The following is a 21,397-nucleotide window of genomic DNA, read 5'->3' on the forward strand; positions in this document are numbered from 1 at the left end:
TCCGCTCCCTCCCCCCCTCCTCTCCCCAGTCCGCTCCCTCCCCCCCTCCTCTCCCCAGTCCGCTCCCTCCCCCCCTCCTCTCCCCAGTCCGCTCCCTCCCCCCCTCCTCTCCCCAGTCCGCTCCCTCCCCCCCTCCTCTCCCCAGTCCGCTCCCCCCTCCCCCCCTCCTCTCCCCAGTCCGCTCTCCCCCCCTCCTCTCCCCAGTCCGCTCCCTCCCCCCCTCCTCTCCCCAGTCCGCTTCCTCCCAGCTCCTCCTCCCCCTCCTCTCCCCAGTCCGCTCCCTCCCCCCCTCCTCTCCCAGTCCGCTCCCTCCCCCCCTCCTCTCCCCAGTCCGCTCCCTCCCCCCCTCCTCCTCCCCAGTCCGCTCCCTCCCCCCCTCCTCTCCCCAGTCCGCTCCCTCCCCCCTCCTCTCCCCAGTCGCTCCCTCCCCCCTCTCCCCAGTCGCTCCCTCCCCCCCTCCTCTCCCCAGTCCGCTCCCTCCCTCCCCCCCTCCTCTCCCCAGTCCGCTCCCTCCCTCCCCCCCTCCTCTCCCCAGTCCGCTCCCTCCCTCCCCCCCTCCTCTCCCCAGTCCGCTCTCCTCCCCCCCTCCCTCCCCTCCCCAGTCCGCTCCCTCCCCCCCTCCCTCCCTCCCCAGTCCGCTCCCTCCCCCCCTCCCTCCCCAGTCCGCTCCCTCCCCCCCTCCCTCCCTCCCTCCCTCCCTCCCTCCCCAGTCCGCTCCCTCCCCCCCTCCCTCCCTCCCTCCCTCCCTCCCTCCCCAGTCCGCTCCCTCCCTCCCTCCCTCCCTCCCTCCCTCCCCAGTCCGCTCCCTCCCCCCCTCCCTCCCTCCCCAGTCCGCCTCCCTCCCCCCCTCCCTCCCTCCCCAGTCCTCTCCCCAGTCCGCTCCCTCCCCCCCTCCCTCCCTCCCCAGTCCTCTCCCCAGTCCGCTCCCTCCCCCCCCTCCCTCCTCTCCCCAGTCCGCTCCCTCCCCCCCTCCCTCCTCTCCCCAGTCCGCTCCCCTCCCCGGCCCATCTGCTCCCTCCCCTCCCTCCCCTCCGGCCATTGTGTGCTGCCATGTGATTATTTGAGCAGCGCCATCTTTAATCCTGGCAGCTGCTGATGTCACAGACTGTGACATTTTAGTGGAACAGGCTGTATTTGCTCATGTGCCATTGCCCTGCCACCTAGTGGTGGCATCAGCAAACACAGCCTTTTATAAAAACTGTTGATATCAGTCACCTCACTTTAACATGCTTTACCCCAACACCCATTCGACCCCTCATTTAGCCTGTTCTCCCCCCCTTTCTCTTTCCCTCACCATCTTCCCCCTCCTGTAGTGCACCCTCCTCCCGTAGTGCGCCCCCCTCCCGTGACGTCCCCCTTACTGAGGGAGTGCTGCACTCTTTCAGATGAGGCAATGAATAAAGGCCCCATCTGATTGCTCGGGTGGTTCTAAAGGATCCCATGGCAAGATATCCCTGGTGTCTTGTCCAGTCTTTTTATGGTGCAATTAACATCACAAAACAGACTACCTGGTCATTATCACATCGCTGTTTGTGGGATCTTGCTGTGCACATACTGGCTGCCATGTTTCCTGCATTACAACAGTGACTACACTTCAAAAATACTTCTTTGGCTGCAAAGTGCTTTGAAATGTCCCGTAGTCATGAAGGGTGTTTTATAAATGCAATTCTTTTTCATTTTTCTTTCACTGACCCTATGAATAATACTTTTGTTAGACGTTTGCAGGAAACCGGAATTCTGATGATGTGGTTCGACACGATCTGTGGCGGCCAGTTCTCGCGCGGTCAGTCCGGTTTGTGGCTATTGGTTGGAGGCCGAGTCATTACGTTGGTCTACGGGTGGAAGTCTACGGCTGCTGTTATGGCAAGTACCAATCCTGCCCCCACCCCCACCCTGACTCCGGTTAATGGTCCAGTGAGAGAGCCCTGTAATGCAGCAGGAATCGTGCCGTGGGAACTGTATGCAGATGTTACAGGAGGGAAAGAATGAAACAGTTGCAGAGAGAGAGAGAGGGAGGAACAGCAATAGAGAGAAGTAAAAGAGAGTAAAACAGCAGATACATCCAAAAAAACAAGGAACAACCAGGGAGAGATCTTTCAATTAAAAGCATATATTTTCAGCTTAAAAGGAATAGAGAAAGTAAATGGAGATTAATCCTGTCTATTGGCCAGTAATTCAAAGATGAGGGATCACAATTTCAAAATAATCAACAAATACAAAATGGGGAAGATTCATTGAAAGAGTTTTCTGAATGTGAATCATTCGGTAATCAATGCTGTATGAATTAGAGTATTCCAAAAGGTACTAGATTATTAATTAAATATAAAAGAATATGGGAAGGAAGCAGGAAAATGGGATTTATTTTGGGATCAAAGAGGAAAATGGGACTGGAGGACTTTAAGTAACGAGTCAGATGGCAGTGTAGAGTTGAGGTCATGGCTTCTTGTCATGTCATATGGTACATTTGTTTTTAAACATGTTTTCATTTGTTCTGAGAATTTTAAATAGATTTTCAGTGTCTGTGACCGACATTTCTTACTCTTCAGTTTGGATGGACCCAAAGGAAAGTAATGTCTGTGTCAAATCTTGCTGCTTTGTGAACCAAACTGCACACATGCTCTCAGTTTACGAGATCTGACTCTCCTAGTTTAGCTAGACAAGTGGAGAATGCCTGCATGTTTGGGAATATCGCACAGAACGAGCAACACACTCTGGCTGTTTGATAACTTAGATCCAAGAAGGAAATGACACGAGTTTTATGTTAATTGATTTGAGAAGATTGGTTTCTTCAGCTGATGAAGAGCTAATTCTGTGCGATTGCAACAGAATAGTTAAATGTTGCAATCTCACAGCAACTTAATTACATAATATCAAAGTAACAGAATCAGGCAGGAGAACTTCAGCCCATCTAGCCCACCTATCCACACTATCCCTTTGGTGCATTTCTGGTAACCCTGAATCCCATCTGTTGACCAGGACCAGTTCAATTCCTTCTTTAACCTATTTAACCCATTGCCTGTGTCAGTAATCTGTTTCACATGCTCACTGCCCTAAATGTTAACATAATTCTCTTAACTATTGGGACCGGCTGTGTAAATTAACCCAAATTAATGTTTGAGTTTTGTTTTAAATTGCCAAGTTTATGAAATTGTAGGAATTGTAAATTCAACCTATATTGTACTTCAGTCTGTTATCATTTTACTATTAGTATTGGTCAATCTGTTTGTTTCAGTCATTTCTAACTGAGAGTGCTGTGTGGAAATTGGCTGCAAACTTTCTTACATACAAGAGTGACTGCACTTCAAAAGTATTCAAAGGACTATGAAGCACAATATAAATGCTTCTCTCTTTCATCCCTTCCTCTCCCTCCCCCTCCTCCCCCCCTCCTCCTCCTTCCCCCCTCCTTCCTTCCTCCTCCTCCCCCTCCCCTTCCTCTGGTGCTGTTTGATATTTCTGGGCCTTGGCCAGGATAATGTTGAGAATTTGTGTTCCATTTTTAGATTCTAACATGGTCTCTCTTGATGGGAATAGTTCTCTGAGCTACCGATTCCAGAGGAGAAACACTCGCACACTGTTCGACTCCATCTCATTCAACTTCAGAACCATGGCTCAGGAAGGACTTCTCTTACACAGTGAGGGAGAAGAGGGAGATTATATCACTGTGGAGCTGCAGGGAGCAAAACTCCTGTTTCACATTAATTTAGGTACTTAATTTGTGGAACTGTACCATTTAAGAGGCTCATCACTGGTGTCAGTGAATTCAGTGGTGGCAGAGACCATTCATTAAAACTAGACACACAGAGCAGAGAGAAACGCAAATCCAAGTACACTGCTAATTACAGACCCTATTACCGGACCTCAGGAACAGGGCTAATTACAGACCCTATTACTGGATTGCAGGAACATGGCTAATTACAGACCTGGTGTAAGGTTGTATAATACTTGTTACTGGGCTAGTAATCTAGAGACCTGGACTAATGATCTGGAAACATCAGTTCAGATCCCACCATGGCAGTTGGGGAGTTTAAATTCAGTTAATTAAATAGATCTGGAATAAAAAGCTAGTATCAGTAATGGTGATGATGAAACTACCAGATTGTTGTAAAAACTCAACTGGTTCACACCTGTCCATTAGGGAAAGAAATCTGCCGTCCTTACCTGGTGTTGCCTGTATTGTGACCCTGTGATGTGGGTGGTTTCTGCTGTTCAGCTCCCCATCTGACTGCAGCAAGTGTGTTTTGTTATTAGGGTTTAACCCCTTGGTGTTTTATTTGTCAAATAAACAGACAGTGACAGGTTTTCTTGCAGGTTTAAAAACAGAAACTCAATTGTTTATTGATCAGTAGCCTTGTACTGAAATTGTCGCAACCGCATCCACTCACGCATTCGCGCACACACACACACACGCAGGCACACGCACACACACAAACGCGCACACACAAAGGAAAGGACAGATAGGAAAAAGGGGTAAGTGATTATACGTGAGGGGAGGTCTTGTAAACCTGTTGAATTATTTTGGATATCGAATTCTTGTGGGTTGCAGGCCTGAGGTGATTGCAGATTTCTCTCTTAGTTGAAAGTTCACTTGAAGGCGTTGGATTACTTTTAGGAGTGTAGATGTAGGATTCTGCCGCAAGGCACCTGCCTTCTGGTTTGCTGGAAAACAAGCTGCAGGATGTTGCTTTTCTTCTTGTTCTTTCTCTGGGGCTATCTCTCTCTCAGCTGTCTTCTTTAAGGTAAAGCTGTGTTACTTCTCACATCCTGGTAGGAGATGCTTTGTGCGTTCGCCATGAGGAAGAGACCCGGGATGTGACTACTTCACACCTTCTTTGTTTCAGAAGAAGACATTCAATCAACGAATCATTGGAAGTTTAAGGCACAGAAAGAGGCCACTCATCCCTTCGTGTCTGTGCCGGCTGAAAAACGATCCACCCATTCTAATCCCACCTTCCAGCATTTGGTCTGTAGCCCTGCAGCTTATGGCACTTGAGGTGCATATCCAGACTCCTTTTGAATGAGTTGAGGGTTTCTGCCTCAACTACCCTTTCAGGCAGTGAGTTCCAGACCGCCATCACCCTCTGGGTTTAGTTTAGTTTAGAGATACAGCACTGAAACAGGCCCTTCAGCCCACCGAGTCTGTGCCAACCATCAGCCACCCATTTATACTAATCCTACACTAATCCCATATTCCTACCACATCCCCACCCGTCCCTATATTTCCCTACCACCTACCTACACTCGGGGCAATTGCTAATGGCCAATTTACCTATCAACCTGCAAGTCTTTGGCATGTGGGAGGAAACCGGAGCACCCGGAGGAAACCCACACAGACTCAGGGAGAACTTACAAACTCCACACAGGCAGTACCCAGAATTGAACCCGGGTCACTGGAGCTGTGAGGCTGCGGTGCTAACCACTGTGCCGCCCCAAGGTTAAAAAGCCTTTCCCTTATCTCACTTCTAATTTTTCTACCAATCACTTTAAATCTATGCCCCCTAGTCACTGACCTCTCTGCCATGGTGAATAGACCCTTCACCTCCACTCTATTCAAACACCTCAAAATTTTGTACATTTCTATCAAATCTCCCCTCAGCCTTCTCTGTTCCAAGGAGAACAACCCCAGCCTATCCAATCTTTCCTCATAGCTGCATTTTTCCAGTCCTGGCAACATCCTCGTAAATCTCCTCTGTACCCTCTCTAGTGCAGTTACATCCTTTCTGTAATGAGGTGACCAGAACCGCATACAGTACTCAAGTTGTGGCCTAACCAATGAGTTATACAGTTCCAGCGTAACCTCCCAGCTCTTATATTCTGTACCTCGGCTAATAAAGGAAAGGATTCCATGAGCCTTCTTAACTACCGTATTGACCTGTCCTGCTATCTTCAGGGATCTGTGGACATTCACTCCAAGGTCCCTCACTTGCTCTACACTTCTCAGTATTTTCCCATTAATCATGTATTTCTTTGCCCTGTTTAACCTCCCCAAATGCATCAGCTCACACTTCTCCAAGTTGAATTCCATTTGCCACTTTTCTGCCCATCTGACCAGACCATCAATATCTTCTTGCAGCCTACAGCTATTCTCCTCGCTATCTACCACACGGCCAATCTACGTGTCGTCTGCAAACTTCTTGATCATGCCCCCTACATTTACATCCAAATCGTTAATATACACCACAAAAAGCAGCGGACCCAGTACTGAGCCCTGCGGAACGCCACTGGAAACAGCCCACCAGTTGCTAAAACAGCAGTCAACAATTACCCTTTGTTTCCTGCCACTGAGCCAATTTTGTATCCACCTTGCTGCATTTCCCTGGATCCCATGGGATTTTATTTTTTTAACCAGTCTGCCATGTGGGACCTTGTCAAAAGCCTTGCTAAAATCCATGTAGACCGCATCAACTGCACTACTCTCATCTATCTTCCTTGTTACCTCTTCAAAGAATTCGATCAAGTTGGTCAAACAAGATCTTCCCTTAACAAATCATGCTGACTGTCCTTGATTAACCTGTGCTTTTCTAAGTGACAGTTTGTCCTGTCTCTCAGAATAGATTCCAATAATTTGCCCACTACTGAGGTTAGACTGACTGGCCTGTAATTATTCAGTCTATCCTTCACTCTCTTTTTAAACAGAGGTACAACGTTAGCAGTTCTCCAGTCCTCTGGCAGAAAGGTCAGACCCCTTGCTATTTCCTCTCTTGCTTCTTTTAACAGCCTAGGGTACATTTCCTCTGGCCCTGGTGATTTTATCAACCTTCAAGGATGCTAACGCCATTAATACTTCCTCTCTCCCTGTGTTTATCACATCCAATGCTTCACACTCTTCCTCCTTAACTACAATATTTGCATTGTCCCCCTCTTTTGTGAAGACAGACGCAAAGTATTCATTAAGAACCATACATAGAAACATAGAAAATAGGAGCAGGAGTAGGCCATTCTACCCTTCGGGCCTGCTTCGCCTAATTCAGTACCGTGTTCCTGCTTTTCCCCCATATCCCTTGATCCCTGTCTGTGTCGGGCATAAGCTTTCCTTTTCTGCCTTATCTTACTCTGTAAGCTCCTTGACGTCCATGGGGCTCTAGATTTGGCCGTCTCACCTTTTTTCTTTGTGGGAACATGTTTACTCTGAACCCCTTGAATCTCCTCTTTGAATGCCTCCCACTGTACTGACACTGATTTACCTTCAAGTAGCTGTTTCCAGTCTATTTTCACTAAATCACTCCTCAGTTTCGTAAAATTGGCCTTGCCCCAATTGTGAACTTTAACTCCTGTTCTATCTCTGTCCTTTTCCATAATTATATTAAAACTGACTGAATTATGATCACTACCACCGCTCTCCCACTGTCACTCCTTCCACCTGCCCATCTTCATTTCCTAAAACTAACTCTAAAACTGCACCCTCTCTTGTTGGACTTGCTACATACTGGGCAAAATAGTTCTCCTGGATGCACCTCAAGAATTCTGCTCCCTCAATTCCTTTCACACTAAAACTATCCCAGTTAATATTGGGGTAATTAAAATCCCATACTATTACTGCCCTATTGTTCTTGCACCTCTGAGATTTGCCTACATATCTGCTCTTCTATCTCCCTCTGGCTATTTGGGGCTCTATAGTACACTCCCAGCAGTGTGATTGCCCCTTTTTTGTTCCTTAGCTTGATCCATATGGCCTAATTTGATGAACCTTCCAACATATCATCCCTCCTCACAGCTGTAATAGTTTCCTTGACTAAAATTGCCACCCCCCCCCCTCCTTTCTTATCCCCCTCCCTATCACGTCTGAAAACCCTGTAACCAGGAACGTTAAGCTGCGATTCCTGTCCCTCCTTAAGCCATGTTTCTGTAATAGCTATGATATCATACTGCCACGTGTCTATCTGTGCCCTCAGCTCATCTGCTTTATTTGCTGTACCCCTTGCATTGAAATAGATACCCTTGAGCACCGCCAAACTCTTTTTTATTTTCTAACCTTTGCTTCCTCTGTCTTCCAGACTCATCCATTAATTTTCTGCCTTCCATTTTCATTTCTGATTTTGTCCCAACTGAGTCTACCCTCAGGTCCCCATCCGCCTGCTGAACTAGTTTAAACCCTCCCCAACAGCACTAGCAAAACGTCCTGCAAGGAACTCAGTCCCGGCTCTGTTCAGGGGCAACCCGTCCGGCCTGTACAGGTCCCAATACCCTTGAGCCGGTCCCAATGTCCCAGGAATCTGAAGCCCTCCCTCCTGCACCATCTTTCCAGCCACGCATTCATCTCCCTTATCCTTCTATTTCTATACTCACTTGCCCGTGGCACTGGAAGTAATCCAGAGATTACTACTTTTGAGGTGCTGCTTGTTAATTTCTTACGTAGCTCCCTAAATTCTGACTGCAGGACCACATCCCTCTTTCTACCTATGTCATTGATTCCGATGTGGAGCACGACTGCTGGCTGTTCACCCTCCCCCTTCAGGATGCTCTGCAGCCACTCAGTGACATCCTTGATTCTGGCACCAGGGAGGCAACACACCATCCTGGATTCACATCTACGGCCACAGAAATGCCTGTCTGTTCCCCTGACTATTGAATCTCCTATCCCTATGGCTCTTTCAGTCTTCCCTGTACCCCACTGTGCAGCTGAGTCACCCGTGGTGCCATGGACTTGGCTCTAGCTGCACTCCCCAGGTGAAGCATCACTTTCCTCAGTATTCAGAACTGAATACCTGTTGGAGCGTGAGATGCACTCGGGTCTCCTGCACTACCTGCCTGATTCTTTTTGACTGTCTGGTGGACTTACTGGTGGACTTACTGGACTTCAGTAAGGCGTTTGATAAGGTTCCCCATGGTAGGCTGATGGAGAAAGTGAAGGCGCATGGGGTCCAAGGTGTACTAGCTAGATGGATAAAGAACTGGCTGGGCAACAGGAGACAGAGAGTAGCAGTGGAAGGGAGTTTCTCAAAATGGAGACGTGTGACCAGTGGTGTTCCACAGGGATCCGTGCTGGGACCACTGTTGTTTGTGATATACATAAATGATTTGGAGGAAAGTATAGGTGGTCTGATTAGCAAGTTTGCAGACGACACTAAGATTGGTGGAGTAGCAGATACTGAAGGGGACTGTCAGAGAATACAGCAGAAGATAGATAGACTGGAGAGTTGGGCAGAGAAATGGCAGATGGAGTTCAATCAGGGCAAATGCGAGGTGATGCATTTTGGAAGATCCAATTCAAGAGTGAACTATACAGTAAATGGAAAAGTCCTGGGGAAAATTGATGTGCAGAGAGATTTGGGTGTTCAGGTCCATTGTTCCCTGAAGGTGGCAACGCAGGTCAATAGAGTGGTCAAGAAGGCATACGGCATGCTTTCCTTCATCGGACGGGGTATTGAGTACAAGAGTTGGCAGGTCATGTTACAGTTGTATAGGACTTTGGTTCGGCCACATTTGGAATACTGCATGCAGTTCTGGTCGCCACATTACCAAAAGGATGTGGATGCTTTGGAGAGGGTGCAGAGGAGATTCACCAGGATGTTGCCTGGTATGGAGGGCGTTAGCTATGAAGAGAGGTTGAGTAGATTAGGATTATTTTCATTAGAAAGACGGAGGTTGAGGGGGGACCTGATTGAGGTGTACAAAATCATGAGAGGTATAGACAGGGTGGATAGCAAGAAGCTTTTTCCCAGAGTGGGGGATTCAATTACTAGAGGACACGAGATCAAAGTGAAAGGGGAAATGTTTAGGGGGGATATGCGTGGAAATTTCTTTACGCAGAGGGTGGTGGGTGCATGGAACGCTTTGCCAGCGGAGGTGGTAGACGCGGGCACGATAGAGTCTTTTAAGATGTATCTAGACAGATACATGAATGGGCAGGAAGTAAAGAGATACAGACCCTTAGAAAATAGGCGACAGGTTTAGATAGAGGATTTGGATCGGCGTAGGCTTGGAGGGCCGAAGGGCCTGTTCCTGTGCTGTAATTTTCTTTGTTCTTTGGTCATTCATTCCCTCTCTCCCTGCATACTCTTAAGCTGTGGAGTGATCACATCTATAAATGTGCTATCCACGTAGGTCTCATCCTCATGAATGCACTGCAGTGTCACCAGCTGCCGCTCAAGTTCCAAAACCCGGAGTTCAAACTGCTTCAATTGACAACACTTCCTGCACAAATGGTTCTCCAGGAATCGGGAAGCATCCTGGAGCTTCCACATAGCACAGGAGGTGCACTCTCGTGGTTAAAGCAACCCTGCCATTCCTTTATTTATTAGTTGATCCTTTGCTATTGCTAAGAAAAAAGAAACCTTACCAATACTACAACTCCTTAGAATTATTAATAAAACCTTACTAGTACTGATAAATCCTACTAAAAATCAGTACAGTTCACTAGTTAAAATAAACCTTACTCAAAAAAAGTACTCACTTGTTCCTTATTATTAAGCTATTTACACACACGCCCTAACAGTGGTTTACTAACCCAGCTATTTAAAGTTATTCCCTAACAGCAGTTACTTACCAACCAATCACTTTGCAGCTTTCCTGTGACGTCACTGCTCATTTTGTTTTCAAACTCCGATGCACCTGGACTCCTCTCCGCTGCTCTCCTGGAAGGTAAGTGCTCTAGGCCGCGATCCTTGGGCTGTATTTATCTGCTCCCCGCTCTGTGTTCTTCCCGCAGGTCCGCTCCTCTCCACTGTTCTCCCAGAAAGTAAGTGCTGGAATGTTTTAGGATGGGTGTAGGATGGGTGCAGTTGACACCTCTTAGCTTTGAAGATTTTCCTTTGTCCCTGTTAGACAGTTTGAATATACAAAGGCCAAGCCCTTTTCTTCAGCGGCCATTAGGGCAATTAGGGATGGGCAATAAATGCTGGCCTAGCCAGCGATGCCCACATTCCATAAATGAATATTTAAAGAAAACTGGAGTATTGTTCACTTTTTAAAGGAAAGGTTCATTTTTAAAAGACAGTCAGTTTTTATAATTCTTCAGATTTTGTTCATGATTGTTGTATTATCGCACTTTTCGTGTGTGTGTGGCAGACCCACAGGAAAATTTGTGGCTGGCTCTGAAAATAATGGCTTCAGTCTTCCTAATATTTAGTTTGAGGAAATTTCTGCTCATCCAGTACTGGATGTCGGACAAGCAGTCTGATAATTCAGAGACAGAGTAGAGGTTGAGAGAGGTGATGGTGAGATAGAGTTGTTTATTGTCAGCATACAAGTGGAAACTGATACTGTGTTTTTTGGTGATATACTGCCCCTCAGCGACATAGATGAGAAATAGGAGGGGCCAAGGAAAGATCCTTGGAACACCAGAGGTAATGGTGTGGGAGCAGTAAGAGAAGCCATTGCAGGTGATTCTCTGGTTGTGACTGCATAGATAAGAATAGAAGCAGCCGAGTACAGTCCCACCCAGCTGGACGACAGTGGAGAGGCGTGAGAGGGGGATGGTGTGGTCAACCATGTCAAAAGCTGCAGACAGGTCGACAAAGACACGGTGGGATAGTTTAAAATATAAAGAATAAAACTGGATGAACCACCCGGCATCAATCTAGATACTAGATTTGAATATGACAAAGGTACAACCTGCCTAGTCAACCCTGCAAAATACTCCTCACTAACATCTGGGGACTTGTGAAAAAATTGGGAGAGCTGTCCACAGATTAGTCGAGCAAAAGCCTAATATAGTTATATTCACCAATCATACCTTATAGCTCATGTCCCAGAATCTGCCATCACCATCCCTCCAGCAGGATAGGAATCCCAGAGGTGGTAGCACAATGGTATACAGTTGGGAGGGAGTGGTCATGGGAGTCCTCAACATTGACTGTGGACCCAATGAAGTCTCATGGCATCAAGTCAAACATGGTCAAGGAAATCTCAGCTGATGAATCAGTACTCTTCCATGTTGAACATCACTTGGATGGACACAGAATGTACTCTGGGTGGGGGACTTCAATGTCCATCACCAAGAGTGGCTCCGTAGCACCACTACTGACCGAACTGGCAGACTCCTGAAGGACATATCTGGCAGACTGGGCCATTGGCAGGTGGTGATAGACCAACAAGAGGGTAAAAGCCTACTTGACCTTGTACTCAAATCTGCCTGTCGCAGTTGCATCTGTCCTTGACACCATTGGTATGAGTGGCCACGGCACAGTCCTTGTGGGGATGAAGTTCTATCTTCACACTGAGGACATGCTCCATTGTGTTGTGTGGCACGAGCACTGCTAAATGGGATAGATTCAGAACAAATGTAGCAGCTGAAAACTAGGCATCCATGAGGTACTGTGGGTCATCAACAGCAGCAGAATCAGTAACCTCGTGGTTGGCATAACACTCTACCATTACCATCAAGTCTGGGAACCAACCCTAGTTAAATGAGGAATGTAGCACCAGGCATACTTAAAAATGAGGTGCCAACCTGATGACACCACGACATGGGACTGTATGCAGGCTAAACAGCAGAAGCAGGATGCTACAGACAGGACTAAGCGATCCCACAACCAATGGATCAGATCTAAGCTCTGCAGTCCTGCCACATCCAGTTGTGAATGGCGGTGAACAATTAAACTACTAACAAGAGGCAGCGGCTCCATGAACATCTACATCTCAATGATGGGGGAACTCAGCACATCAGTACAAACAACAAGACTTTTGCAACAAAGCGTTTGTAACCATCTTCAGCCAGAAGTGTCAAGTGGATGATCCATCTCCGCCTCCTCCTGAGGTCCCCAGCATCACAGATGCCAGTCTTCAGCCAATCCGATTAACTTCTCATGATATGAAGAAATAGCTGAAGGCACTGGATACAGCAAAGGCTATGGACCCTGACAACATCCTGGTAATAGTACTGAAGACTTGTGCTCCAGAACTAGCCACACCCCTAGCCAAGCCCTTCCAGTACAGCTACAAGACTGGCATCTACCCGGCAATGTGGAAAATTGCCCAGGTATGTCCTTTCAACAAAAGCAGGACAAAAAGTGTTTGTGCAGTATGTCCAGGAAGCTTTTCTGACTCAGTATGTAGACTGCCCGACCAGAGGGGAGGCAATATTGGATTTGGTACTAGGCAATGAACCAGGGCAAGTGATAGAGCTGTTGGTGGGCGAGCACTTTGGAGATAGTGATCACAATTCTGTAGCATTCACTGTGGTAATGGAGAGGGATAGGTATGTGCAACAGGGCAAGGTTTACAATTGGGGGAAGGGTAGATATGATGCTGTCAGGCAGGAACTGAGGAGCATAAGTTGGGAGCATATGCTGGCAGGGAAGGGCACGGTCGAAATGTGGAACTTTTTCAAGGAGCAGATAGTAGGGGCCATTGATAAGCATGTCCCTGTCAGACAGGGAAGGGATGGTCATGTGAGGGAACCGTGGTTGACAAGAGAGGTTGAGAGTCTTGTTAGGAAGAAGAAGGATGCGTATATAAAGTTGAGGAAAAAGGGCACAGGCATAGCTCTGGAGGGATACAAGATGGCCAGGAAGGATCTGAAGAAAGGGATTAGGAGAGCTAAGAGAGGGCATGAAAAATGCTTGGCGGGTAGGATAAAAGAAAACCCCAAGGCCTTTTACGCGTATGTCAGAAATATGAGGATGACTAGGGGGACCATAGGTCCGGTCAAGGACAATAGCGGGAGACTGTGTGTTGAGCCGGAAGAGATAAGTGAGGTTTTGAATGAGTACTTCTCTTCGGTATTTACGAATGAGAAGGGGTGTATTACTGAAGAGGACGGTGTGAAACAGACTGGTAAGCTCGAGGAAGTGCTCGTTAGGAGGGAAGATGTGTTGGGGTTTTTGAATAACTTGAAGATAGACAAGTCTCCCGGGCCTGACGGGGTATATCCAAGGATGTTATGGGAAGCAAGGGATGAAATTGCAGAGCCGCTGGCAATGATCTTTTCATCTTCTCTGCTGACGGGGGTGGTACCAGGTGATTGGAGGGTGGCAAATGTTGTGCCCCTGTTCAAGAAAGGGAATAGGAACAACCCTGGGAATTACAGGCCAGTTAGTCTTACTTCGGTGGTAGGCAAGTTGATGGAAAAGGTGCTGAGGGATAGGATTTCTGAGCATCTGGAAAGACACTGCTTGATTCGGGACAGTCAGCACGGTTTTGTGAGGGGTAGGTCTTGCCTCACAAGCCTGATTGAATTCTTTGAGCAGGTGACCAAGCAAGTGGATGAGGGTAAACCAGTGGATGTGGTGTACATGGATTTTAGTAAGGCATTTGATAAGGTCCCCCATGGTAGACTTATGGAGAAAGTCAGGAGGCATGGGATAGTGGGGAATGTGGCCAGTTGGATTAAGAATTGGCTAACTGATAGAAGGCAGAGAGTGGTCTTAGAGGGTAAATACTCAGCCTGGAGCCCAGTTACCAGTGGCGTGCCGCAGGGATCAGTTCTGGGTCCTCTCCTGTTTGTGATTTTTATTAACGACTTGGATGAGGAAGTCGAAGGGTGGGTCAGTAAATTTGCAGATGATACAAAGGTTGGTGGAGTTGTGGATACCGAGGAGGGCTATTGTCGTCTGCAAAGGGACTTGGATAGGTTGCAGTGCTGGGCTGAAAAGTGGCAGATGGAGTTTAACCCTGAAAAGTGTGAGGTCGTCCATTTTGGAAGGACAAACATGAATGCAAAATACTGGGTTAACGGTAGGGTTCTTGGGCATGTGGAGGAGCAGAGAGACCTTGGGGTCTATGTGCATAGATCATTGAAAGTTGCAACTCAAGTGGATAGGGCTGTGAAGAAGGCATATGGGGTGTTAGCGTTCATTAGCAGAGGGATTGAATTTAAGAGCCGTGAGGTGATGATGCAGCTGTACAGGACCTTGGTAAGGCCTCATTTGGAGTACTGTGTGCAGTTCTGGTCGCCTCATTTTAGGAAGGATGTGGAAGCCTTGGAGAGGGTGCAGAGGAGATTTACCAGGATGTTGCCTGGAATGGAGAATAAGTCTTACGAGGAAAGGCTGAACATTCTAGGCCTCTTCTCATTAGAAAGGAGAAGGATGAGGGGTGACATGATAGAGGTTTATAAGATGATCAGGGGAATAGATAGGGTAGACAGTCAGAAACTTTTTCCCCGGGTGGAGCAAAGCGTTACAAGGGGTCATAAATTTAAGGTGAAGGGTGGGAGATATAAGGGGGATGTCAGGGGAAGGTTCTTTACCCAGAGAGTGGTCGAGGCATGGAATGCCTTGCCCGGGGAAGTTGAAGTTGTTGAGTCAGAAACTTTAGGGACTTTCAAAAGGCTTTTGGATAGGTATATGGATAAAGGAGAATGATGGGGTATAGATTAAATTGTCCTTGACAGAGGACAAAGGATCGGCACAACATTGTGGGCCGAAGGGCCTGTTCTGTGCTGTATGTTCTATGTTCTATGTAAATCCAACCCAGCCAATTACTGCCCCATCAGTTTACTCTCCATCATCAGCAAAGTGATGGAAGGTCGTCAATAGTGGTGTCAAGTGGCACTTACACAGGAATAACCTGCGCATTGATGCTCAGGTTAGGTTCCACCAGGCCCACTCAGCTCCAGATCTCATTACAGCCTTGGCCCAATCAGGGACAGAAAAACTGAACTCCAGAGGTGAGGTGCGAGTGACTGCTCTTGACATTAATGCAGCATTTGACTGAGTATGGCATCAAGGAGCCCTAGCAAAATTGAAGTCCACTGGTTGGAGTTATACCTAGCACAAAGGAAAATGGTTGTGGTTGTTGGATGTCAATCATCTCTGCTCCAGAACATCACTGCAGGAGTTCCTCAGGGTAGTGTCCGAGGCCCAACCATCTTCAGCTGCTTCATCTATGACCTTCCCTCCATCAAAAAGTTGGGATATTCGCTGATGATTGCACGATGTTCAGCACCATCCCCAATTCCACAGATACTGAAGCAGTCTGTGCTCGCATGTAGCAGGATCTGGACAGCATTCAGGCTTGGCCTGATAGGTGGCAAGTGTTACGGCCAAGTGAGGAAGAGGGTCACAGTTGCTCCCTCTGGCCTTTCCCCTTATTTGACTGCAACAGGGTTTATTCCTTTTTAAACAGTGAGTGTTTTACCTTTTATCTTTACTGTGATCGTGAAAGAGCCAATCGGACAGGTTTTCTTGAGTTTAAACAAAAAAGAGGTAAGTTTATTATACTTAAAACTCGAACCCCGATTTAAAAATGCTAAAAAATATGCTACACATTCACGCACACATTCACACGAGAATCACACACGCACACAAATAGATTACAGAGGGAAAATAGATTTGGTGGTTGGATTAAAGTCCAGAATAAATGGAACTTAAATACACAGTCTGTAAAGTGGATGATCCAGTAGTCCTCCAACTGAAGCTGTATTCTTGCAGTCCTCGCTGGTCAAAGTGCACTTTGTGGTTGGCCTGCTTTGCTCAGGGTTTTCCTGAAGGCAGAATTGTAGTTGGCTGTTTTCCTCTGGTCTCTAGCTGTAGCAGTCTGTCAGCTTGGAGGGTCCCCCAGATGCAGATGGTTTTCAAACTTGATGTTTTTTGGGAAGAGAGAAAGGGAAGTCTGCAGGCTTCCGCTGCTGCCTACTCAGTTACTGCCTGTCTTCTGTCTGTGTAACAAAACTTCAGTTGTTTTCAAAGATGGACAGATAGTCACATGGTTCTCTCAATCCCCTTTGTTTTTAATGAGGTCCAAAGTCTGAATCCCAAAACTTCTCTTAGGTGAGGTTGTCAGTGTTTACCCACTGGAGGGACGTCTCCTCATATGAATACCTTGGGATGACTTTAAATGTCCTGCTAACAAGGGTGATCTGGCTAATCTACTCAGTTAGCCAAAGCATTGTCCTGGCTGGGCTTCTTGTTAGACTTTTTGTCTCCAGTTCAATCTCCTGGTATTTCAGATGCAAAATGCAGTAGCCATCTTGGCTGTTATTTTTTTAAAGTTAACTTGTAGGATTTTTTCCATTAAAAGTCTAATGTAAGTTTCCAACTGATTAAATTAATATTTCTCATTTGGCATATAGGGTTTTCTTGACAGAAGTAACAGCTGTCCCACACAAGTGGCAGGTAATCACCATTTCCAGCCAGAGAGAATCTAACCATCTCCCCTTGGCATTCAGTGGCATTATCATCACTGAATCCCCCACCATCAATGTCCTTGGGGGATGGGGTGGGGTAGGGGGGGGGACGGTGGTCACCACTGACCAGAAACTTAACTGGATCGGCCAGATACATACTGTGGCTGCAAGAGCAGGTGAGAGGCTGTGAATTCTGCAATGACTGGCTCATCTCCTGACTCCCCAAAGCCTGTTCACTATCTACAAGAGACAAATCAGGAGTGTGATGCAATACTCGCCACTTGCCTGAATGTATGCTCAGAAAGCTGGACACCATTCAGGACAAAGCATCCTGTTTGATCAGCACCCCCTCCACCACCTTAAACATTCACTCCCTCCACCGCAGGAACACAGTGGCAGCAGTGTGTACCATATACAAGATGCTCTGCAGTAACTCACCAAGGGTCCTTCGACAGCACCTTCCAAACCTGTGGCCTCTACCATCTAGAAGGACAAGGGCAGCAGACACATAGGAACACCACCTGCAATAAAAACAAGAAATGCTGGAAATACTCAGCAGGTCTGGCAGCATCTGTGGAGAGAGAAACAGAGTTAACGTTTCAGGTCGGTGACCCTTCTTCAGAACTGACTTGAAACGTTAACTCTGCTTCTCTCTCCACAGATGCTGCCAGACCTGCTGTGGAGAGAGAAACCGAGCTAACGTTTCAGGTCGGTGACCCTTCTTCAGAACTGGCAGATATAAGAAATGTAAAAGATTTTAAGCAAGTATAGCGGGGGGTGGGGATAGAGATAACAAAAGAAGTGTTGATAGGACAAGGTCACAGAATAGCTGACCAGGTCATGGAGCAAAGGCAAACGATATGTTAATGGTGTGCTGAAAGACAAATCATTAGTACAGATAGGGTGTTAATGGACTGAAACTGGACTGAAACTGAACAGCCACAAACACAAACATGAAAAAAAAAACACAGTAGGTAGGCACAGTAGAAACAAACTAAAATAAAATAAACACAAAAAATTAAAAAAAAAATAACTAAAAATAAAAGTAAAATGGGGGGCCCATCATGCTCTGAAATTATTGAACTATTGAGTTCAATAATTTCAGTGCATTATGGGCCCCCCACTTTACTTTTATTTTTAGTTATTTTTTATTTTTTGTGTTTATTTTAGTTTGTTCAGTTTGCTTTTACTGTGCCTACCCACTTTTTTTTTTCATGTTTGTGGCTGTTCAGTTTTCAGTCCATTAGCACCCTATCTGTACTAATGCTTTGTCTTTCAGCACACCATTAACATATCGTTTGCCTTTGCTCCATGACCTGGTCAGCTATTCTGTGACCTTGTCCTATCAACACTTCTTTTGTTATCTCTATCCCCACCCCCGCTTTACTTGCTTAAAATCTTTTACATTTCTTATATCTGCCAGTTCTGAAGAAGGGTCACCGACCTGAAACGTTAACTCTGTTTCTCTCTCCACAGATGCTGCCAGACCTGCTGAGTATTTCCAGCATTTTTTGTTTTTATTTCAGATTTCCAGCATCTGCAGTATTTTGCTTTTATCACCACCTGCAAGTTCCCCTCCAAGCCACACACCATCCTGACTTGGAAATTTATTACCGTTCCTTCACTATCGCTGGATCAAAACCTTGGAACTCCCTTCCTAACAGCATGGCAGGTGTATCTACACTACATGGACTGCAGCAGTTCAAGAAGGCAGCTCACCACCACCACCTCAAGGGGGTTAGGAATGGGCAACTAATGCTGGTCTTGCCAGTGATGCCCACATGCTGCAAATGTATTTAAAAAAAGAAATTGCAGGATCCCAAGCACACTGCTAATTGTAGACTGTATTAGGGTTCCAGATGCACTGCGTTTTGTGTGTGTTAATTCAGGTCTGTGTTTATTGAGTTTGTGGTATATTCCATTCCCTCTGCAGGCAGCAGCAACATCCATTCTGTGAGTGGAGAGACTTCTATCATCCTGGGCAGTTTGCTAGATGACCAACACTGGCACATGGTTGAAATTGAGCGTTATGGGCAAGATGTTAATTTCACACTCGATGGTCATGTTGAACGTGTGCACACTAATGGTGATTTTGACCATCTGGATTTGGATTCTTTGGTAAGCTAGTTTTACGTTTGGAATTGCCACAGGTTGGTACGCTGTAGCTGAAATCTTCTGAATTGTTGAAAAAGATTCAACTCATTTACAAATTTGTTAAATATTTCAATAGTTTCCTGTTACATTTGAGTTTGTCCCTTGTTTGTGTATTAAGTGTTGCAGCAAATCCTGCTTGTATGCCATTGATTTGGTGAACCTGTCGATCCTGGCATTTGCTGCTCAGGCCCAGCTTACTTGTATCACTGCCACCAATTTGAGTTTTGTTATTAATGTGGTATCACTAGAGTAATGGCTGAAGCACGTTTGGTTCTGTCCTGTATGACTCAGCTGTAGTTTAATTAAAGTTATATGATCGCTGTTTAATGACCCACTCACCCAACAGCTTCTTTCTTTCTTACATTTTACCTTTATTTCAGATTTTCTTTGGTGGGTTGATAACCACCGAGAGACTAAGACTGGCCGACAAGCCAAACTTCCAGGGCTGTTTGGAGAACATCATGTACAATAATATCAGTGTCATCGACCTGGCGAGAGCAGGACATTCACAAACACGAAGCCTGGTAGGGAGCAATCAATAAAATCTGACAGTACAAATGAATAAGAACATAAGAAATAAGAGCAGGAGTAGATCATTTGGCCCTTTGAGCCCGCTGCACTACTCAATCTGATTATGGCTGATCTTCTATCTCAATCCCACTTTCTCGCCCACTCCCCACATCCCTTGATTTCCTGAGTGATCAAAAAATCTGTCTGTTTCAGCTTTAAATATACTCAACAATGGAGCATCCACAACCTTGTGGGGTAGAGAATTCCAAAGATTCACAACCCTCTGAGTGAAGAAATTTCTCCTCATCTCAGTCCTAAATGACTGGCCCCTTATCCTGAGACTGTCCCCATGTTCTAGATTCCTCAGCCAGGGAGAAACAATCTGAGTGTCTAGCCTGTCAAACCCCTTCAGAATCTTATAAAAGCAAAATACTGCAGATGCTGGAACTCTGAAATAAAAACAAGAAATGCTGGAAATACTCAGCAGGTCTGGCAGCATCTGTGGAGAGAGAAGTAGATTTAACGTTTTAGATCAGTGACCTTTCATCAGAACAGACCTGAAACATTAACTCTGCTTCTCTCTCCACGGATGCTGCCAGACCTGCTGAGTATTTCCAGCATTTCTTGTTTTCCTTTCAGAATCTTGTATGTTTCAATGAGATCACCTCGCATTCTTCTAAACTCCAGGGAGTATAGGCCCAATATACTCAGTTCACCATAGGACAACCCTCTCATCCTAGGGACTAATCTAATGAACCTTTGCTGTACTGCCTTCAATGCAAGTATATCCTTCCTTAAATATGGAGACCAAAACTGTACACAGTATTCCAGGTGTGATCTCACCAAAGCCTGTACAATTGTAGCAAGACTTCCTTATTCTTGTACTCCAGTCCCCTTGCAATAAAGGCCAACATACCAATTGCCTTCCTAATTGCTTGATGTACCTTTGTGCTAATTTGTATTCCTTGCCCAAGTCCTCTGAATATCAACCTTTACACGTTTCGCATTTTAAAAAAAATGCTGCTTTTCTATTCTTACTATTCAGGCACGAAGGGGCCTAACGGTCTGCTCCTGCTCCTAATTCATAATACCAAAGTGAAAAACTTCACACATTATACTCCGTCTGCCATGTTTGTTACCCACTCACTTAACCTGTCTATATCTCTTTGCAGCCTCTTCGTGTCCTCCTCACAGATTACATTCCCACCTAAATTTGTACCATCAGCAAACTTAGATATGGTACTCTCTGTCTCTTCATCCAGGTCATGAGTAGAGATTGTAAATAGCTGAGGCCCCATCACTGATCCTTGTGGGTCTCCACTATTCACTGCCTGACAACTTGAAAATGCCCCATTTATGCCTACCCTTTGCTTCCTGTCCATTAATCAATCCTCTATCCATGCTAATATATTACCCCCAACTTCATTGCACTTAACTTGCATGTTAACCTTTTTGTGTGGCACTTTATCGAATGCCTTTTGGAAATCCAAGCATATTGCATCTGTTAGTTCCCCTTTATCTACCCTAGTTACATCCTCAAAAACTCTAAATTTGTAAATACAATTTCCCTTTCGTAAAATCATGTTGATTTTGTCTGATCAGACTCTGATTTTCTAAGTGCATTGTTAAGACTTCTTTAATAATAGATTCCAACATTTTCCTGATGACTGATGTCCGGCTGACTGGCCTGTAGTTCCCTGTTTTCTCTCTCACTCCTTTCTTGAATAG

At 46.1% G+C, this 21,397-nt stretch overlaps 1 protein-coding gene across 1 annotated transcript in view; it reads left to right on the top strand.

Moving 5' to 3' along the window:
- The window catches only part of cntnap1 (contactin associated protein 1), a 109,066-nt gene that overhangs the window by 22,107 nt on the left and 65,562 nt on the right, over positions 1-21,397 (top strand). Inside the window, exons 2-5 of the mRNA XM_068013083.1 lie at positions 1,716-1,863; positions 3,501-3,704; positions 18,939-19,123; positions 19,540-19,683. Of these exons, the coding sequence (XP_067869184.1) occupies positions 1,716-1,863; positions 3,501-3,704; positions 18,939-19,123; positions 19,540-19,683 (681 nt within the window). The remainder of the gene's footprint in view (positions 1-1,715; positions 1,864-3,500; positions 3,705-18,938; positions 19,124-19,539; positions 19,684-21,397) is intronic.

The sequence above is a fragment of the Heterodontus francisci genome, chromosome 33, assembly GCF_036365525.1.
Source record: "Heterodontus francisci isolate sHetFra1 chromosome 33, sHetFra1.hap1, whole genome shotgun sequence".
Taxonomy (NCBI): Eukaryota; Metazoa; Chordata; class Chondrichthyes; order Heterodontiformes; family Heterodontidae; genus Heterodontus; species Heterodontus francisci.